The sequence below is a fragment of the Catharus ustulatus genome, chromosome 3, assembly GCF_009819885.2.
Source record: "Catharus ustulatus isolate bCatUst1 chromosome 3, bCatUst1.pri.v2, whole genome shotgun sequence".
NCBI lineage: Eukaryota > Metazoa > Chordata > Aves > Passeriformes > Turdidae > Catharus > Catharus ustulatus.
The window spans coordinates 2,956,136-2,962,054 of NC_046223.1; the positions used below are offsets into that span (position 1 = coordinate 2,956,136).

The 5,919-nt window shown below is 46.0% G+C and overlaps 1 protein-coding gene across 4 annotated transcripts in view; it reads left to right on the forward strand.

Annotated features, from left to right (window-relative positions):
• REL (REL proto-oncogene, NF-kB subunit) overlaps positions 1 to 4,198 on the forward strand; it is a 40,022-nt gene extending 35,824 nt beyond the window's left edge. For all 4 annotated transcript variants that reach the window (XM_033055354.1, XM_033055353.1, XM_033055356.1 and 1 more), the window contains 5 exons: positions 128 to 232; positions 515 to 727; positions 1,047 to 1,115; positions 1,218 to 1,292; positions 1,615 to 4,198. In XM_033055354.1, coding sequence (XP_032911245.1) covers positions 128 to 232; positions 515 to 727; positions 1,047 to 1,115; positions 1,218 to 1,292; positions 1,615 to 2,339 — 1,187 coding nt within the window. In that variant the 3' untranslated portion in view covers positions 2,340 to 4,198. The remainder of the gene's footprint in view (positions 1 to 127; positions 233 to 514; positions 728 to 1,046; positions 1,116 to 1,217; positions 1,293 to 1,614) is intronic.
• The last annotated feature ends 1,721 nt before the right edge of the window (positions 4,199 to 5,919 follow it).

The window sequence follows — 5,919 nt, forward strand, 5'->3', positions numbered from 1 at the left end:
ATTTCAGGGTGTCACACTCCTCCAGCTGTTGCCTTCCCTTCATATGCCTGAACTCCCAGCACCTCCTATCCAACAGTGACAAAGCCACAGTAATTCTATGTCATGAAATTTTCCTCTTTGCTTCCAGGAGCTCCCAACACCGCAGAATTGAGAATTTGTCGCGTGAACAAGAACTGTGGGAGTGTCAAAGGAGGGGACGAAATATTTCTGCTGTGTGACAAAGTTCAGAAAGGTAACCTGGACTAGGTTTTTCTCTCTCCCTTTTTCCCAAATGGACATATTTTCCTGCTGGGTGGCTGAAGCCCTTTACCACACACCTCCAGGGGGATTGGTTTTGTAGCAGGGTGGAACAGCTGAAGGTTCATGGGATCTCAGCACCTCTTGTGCTTTTAAAGTTGAGCCATTTACTTTACATCTGAATTCTGAGCCAGGCTCCTCACTTTGCTCCCCTCTTTTCTGCTGCAAGTCTTCAGTTTTCCAGCTTAACAAGCATCTTCTGTTCCTCATGGCCTAGATGACATAGAAGTCAGGTTTGTCCTGGACAACTGGGAGGCCAAGGGTTCCTTCTCCCAAGCCGACGTTCACCGCCAAGTCGCGATCGTGTTCAGGACGCCGCCGTTCCTCAGAGACATCACCGAGCCCGTCACGGTGAAGATGCAGCTGAGGAGGCCCTCTGACCAGGAAGTCAGTGAGCCCATGGATTTCAGATACCTGCCAGATGAAAAGGGTATGGTTCCAATGAGATGAGCTTCTGAACAGCCGTGCTCAATGCAGGACTCGTGGTAGTGGCTTAATTGATAAAAAATCTTCAGCAGTGCTTCAGCAAAGTAGAGTTTGGGGCTTTAAAAGTTACAGCAGTCAGTTTACTCCCTCTTTCAGTGAAAATAGCAGAATTACTGTTGGGTAACACTGGCATGGTTTGTTAGTGTTGCCATGCCTACAATATTTTCCTTTAAGTAATTCCTACTACGACTTGGTGCCACTAGGAAGTTCCTTTAGGCTTTCATTAAAGAGAAAGGCAACACTTTCCACTCCTTTCTCTGTAGATCCATATGGCAACAAAGCAAAAAGGCAAAGATCGACGTTGGCTTGGCAGAAGCTCATACAGGACTGTGGTAAGGAAAATACTTGTCTTTTTCTTCTTGTTTGAGGGAACTTACGTTTAGATGGAGCTGTTTCCTCTAAGTGCTGCACACTCATATTGTGTTCCATCACAGGATCAAACACAATGGAGAGGCCCAAAGTAGCCTCATTCCCTGTTGTCACTCCTGAAGGGAAGATGATCAAGAAAGGTAAGTTTTTGCCTGCAATCTGACAGTGGCTTTAAACAGATAATGCCTTCCTCTTTGCTTAAAATTCTAATCTCTTGAGGGTTTCTTCCTGTAAGATAGTGAAGCTTCTGACCGTACAAACTTAAAGCTATCAGTTCTTTTATGTCACCATCGGTATGGGCTGTAGAGGGGTGATGTAGGCAGCTCTCTAGGGTCCCTCGTGGGCAGCAGTGAAGCAAGCAGACAGTGGAAATCAATGGAAATGCCCATGCAATCTTGCTGTCTTTACTTTTTACCATTCATAATTTCAAAAAACCCCTAAAAAGCGGCATTCTCTCCGTAGAGCCAAACATGTTTCCCTCCACGCTGATGATGCCACCAGGGCTGGGAGCCCTGTCCAGCCCCAGCCAGCTGTACTCGGGCTGCTCACAGCTGGCACACCCGCCGGCGCTGGCCCCGGGCAAGCAGGACGGGCTGGCCCCGTGCTGGCTGCAGAGCGCCACGAGCCCGGCCGGGCTGCTGGGCTCGCACAACAGCTTCAACACCGAGCCCCAGCCCAGCGCCGCGGGCAGCAGCAGCTCCCTGCCGGCCTACCCGGACAGCGCCCTGGGCTGGCACGATGAGAAGGACTCGGGATTCTTCCGGACCTACGGCAGCACGAATGGGCTGGGAGCCATGGTGGTGTCGGCAGCCGAGCTGCAGAACTTCCCCGGCGGTGCCTCCAACGCCGGCATGGTGGGCATGGACACGGACGAGCTGAGCTGCAACAGCATCAGCCTGGAGAAGTTCAGCGCCATGCTGGGAGCTGCCAACCCCCGGCAGCAGCTGCAGCTGCCCCAGGCCGGCTCCAACACGGGCAGCGGAGCCGCAGCTTTCACCTCTCAGCCCGGCCTGACCGACCCTGCTTACAGCTTCATCGAGCCGGATGTGCTGAGCGAGCCCAGACTGTCCAGCGGGCACCAGGGCGGCCTGGCTGACGGCCAGTTCTATGACACCGACAGTGTCCACACCGATGAGCTCTACCAGTCCTTCCCCTTCGATAACATTTTACAGAGCTATAACCCGTGAGCCAGCGCTGGGTACGTAGAGCTTCCCGGGTGGTGCTGCTGCGTGGAAAGGAGTAATTCACCCTTCTGGAGTCCCTGCTTTCTCTTTCAGAATGTTGCTGTGCAAGTTTCGTGATATAACTTAAAGGTTATTTATTGCAGCCCATAAAGTGGGAGGTGGGAGTAAGGTTTGGGGTTTCTTAAAATTACCTTGTACATGTATTTTTGCGCTGTTGGAAGTGGGAACTGTTAACACTTAAAGCTTCCTTACCTTTGGGGACTGTAAAAGCTGGCATCTTCAGAAGGGTTAAAATTTAAAATACTTCACAGGGTTGAAGTTGTTGTGAAATAGCCATTTTTGCTATAGCAATTAAATTTAGATTTTGATAGGATAGAAATTAGGAAAAAAACCCTGCACATGAGCACTCTAATTCAGTCGCATCTAATGAATGACATCTGAGTTCTGCTCAACTTACTGGAAAGGTTTAGGTTTTTAACCCCCTTTCTATAAATATTCTTCTCCTGAAATGAGAACATGTATTGATTTTCCACGCTGTCACCACACTCCATTTGCTTTGAAGGCAAATTTACTCGTAAATTTTTTTTTAATGACTATGTCATTGTTAGATATATTTTAAAAGACCGGAAGGTTTGAGTTTTAAATAGTCCAGCTCTGTTGTAAAGGAAATCACTGCACAAGAGAAGGAACAGAAAGTGAGGACTTGTCTGCACTTCATCCAGAGTGCACTATTTTACAAGCCATGCCCCTGTTGCTTTAGGAATGAAGCTGTTATTGCTCTGCAAGTTGTGTGTGTGTGTGTAGCTGCCATGTGAGTGAGATTTGGACAGGCAGAAATCTCTGGAGCCGAAGTATCCACTTACTCTTTCCTCAGGTATCCCAGCAGTTTCCTGCTATGCAAGTGACTGCTTCAAAGAAGGCTCAGATCCTGCCTCCCCAGCACCACCCCCTCCCAGGAGGGCAAAGCCAGAGGCTGCCTTGGTGCAGCCTCACCTCTATTAACAACTTTTAAAGCCATTTCAGTCAGTACTAATTAAAAACACTTCTCTATCCTCTGTATCAGGAATCAGAACTTCTTCCCTCCCACTTGATTCCCAGTCTTCGCTCTTAGCTTGAGCAGGAGTTGTTCCTGACACCTCCAGCTGGAGGTAACTGGCTGGGTAAGACACTCTGGCCTTGGCTACTTTATTATACTGTTAATTTTTAAGAAGCAACACACAGAAATGTCTGAGTATTTCTTAAGGGACACAGCTGCTCTTTAGGGCAGATAAGGCTTAAGAGTCTCTGTCGTTACCTTTTGGTGACATAACTGCTCAATGAGAGCAGCAACAAAAAAAAAAGCAATAAAATGTCCAAAACCCATTCCCCCAATTCAAAAAGGCCACTTGAGATGTAGAGTTGTAGGTACTCAAGGAAAGGTGCTCCAGAACCCCTCTGTGGCTTACAGGAAAGCAGGGATGCCTTCCCTGCAGGAATCTATTGCAGTGGGAGCACTCCAGTGCTGCTGCTGGAATTCCATGTCAAGTGAACTTTGGAAACTGCTTCCCCTAACTCCAGGTGCACAACAAAATGAATTGACTCTCCCTGTTTTAAAGCAATTTTTTCTCACTTCTGCACCTCTCCTCCACACTCTTAAGCAATAGAAAGACCAAAGAAATACACAGAAAGTTTGAAACGTGTTGTTTATTCAGTTCTTTTTTTTTTGAAGTTCTCAGTTTTAAGTATATTAAATGTAAACATTTTACTTACTTTATAGAAAGCTCTTTATAGTACAATTTGTTTTTACTGTATAATTAAATATTTTCAAAGTTCTGTTTTCCTTTGTAAATGAGTTGGTTTGGTAATTAAAAAAACTGGTTATACCAAGTGCTCAAGCTTCTGCAACCTCCTCGGCTTCGTGGCATCCCTCACCACAGGAAAAGGGACAAGGTAGGTTGTTGGTTGCTTACCCTGGGTTTTTTGGGGGTATTTTCTGCTCCCTGTTGCTGGTGGCCACTACAAAATCTCAGGCACCTGAGGGCTCATCTGCCTCAGCAGGTTTTCTGGCAGAGCTTTTGGGTTTTTAGGCAGAGGGGACAAGGGCACAGATGTTTTTGGCTGAACTGTGCTGCTAGTACAGCTTTCTCCAGGCCCAGCTGAGTTGATGCAATACCAAAATGCAGAGGGAAATATGAGCTGAAATTTGGCTCTCACAAAACACCCAGTTTGAGCACTCACCAAAACACTCCCAAAAATCAGGTGAAGGCCCAAGTACAACGTGAACATTATTGCAGAAATATTCAATACATGATGGTTCTTCTGAAACTGGACTGGAAAGTTCAGACCCCCAGATTACATTTCTCAGTTTCATATTTGCACGTGATTGGTGCCCAGGAATTGCCTCAAGAGCTCAGGGATATTTGCATATCAGCTTCCACCCCCTCTCCCGTTCAATACTTCAGATTTACTGTAAAAATAAACAGCCTGGGAATTTTGGGAGGAGCTCTCTGCCTTGCCCTTGCACTGAGAAGAGCTCAGACTCAACACACTGAGGGTCATCCTTATGGCCTTGTTTGTCCTGGATTCTGTCTGGGATCCCCACGTGCAGCAGGAGCTGCAGAGGGAAAAGCCTTGTGTGTCCTTGGCATTACTGCAGCAGCCCTTTCCCTCTCCCCCTTTTGGCTCCATTTCCCCTTGGAACAGCTCTTCCCTTGCCTGTTGTGTCCAGACAGCACAGTCTTGTTTACATTTTTATTCCCCCTTGCAGCTTATGGAATTTATAAATCACATTTTAGCTCACTTGGAGTTTTAAGAAATCATGCAGAGATTAAATCCTCTTTTGTTTTCTGAATTCAGTTTCTTTAGTTTTCCGTCATTAATGACATTTCCTTCCTAGCTGCAGATGATTATCTGAGAACTACTCCTGGAATCTGTTGCTCATAAGAGCTTTAATATTAAAACCAAAAATAAAATTGCTGTCTGAATCAAATTTTTGTGTTAGAAAAACGGGAGCTTCTGAATTACTTGTGTTACAGACACAAGTTTTGATAGCCCTGCACAGGCAGAGCCTTCAAAGAGCTCCTTAAAAATGTATTTATTTATTTATTAACACTTTTAGAGCCTCCAGCTCAAGCTCTCATGGAGCTGCTCTAGCATCAGTGAATTCAAGGGAAGACATCCCAGTCATCCTCTCTGTCCCCAGACAGTGGCTTGTCTTGGCAAATGTTACTCCCTTTATTCCCAAAATGTTAACAAAGAGCTCTGAAATTCCAAACCTTAATTTCTTGTGGATAGTTTAACTCTCTTCTGTACTTCAGGGAAGCACCTCCCTAATGGATTAACATGATTCAGGCATAAAAATGACTTCCTAAGGATGTAGGCGGTGCTTAGTAAGAAACATTTAAAATAACCAAAGAAAACCTCAGATCTTCCCTATCCAGGCAAGTTCTTAGACCATGTTCAACAACTCCTCCAGGCATCCATCCAGGGTGAGGTATAAGAAAAAAAATGTATTACACTGCTAAATCACAGCTTTTTATCTCTTTCTCTATACCAGCATCCTGTGGTACCTTTTGTTTCTGCCAGCACTTTGACATTCTTGGTA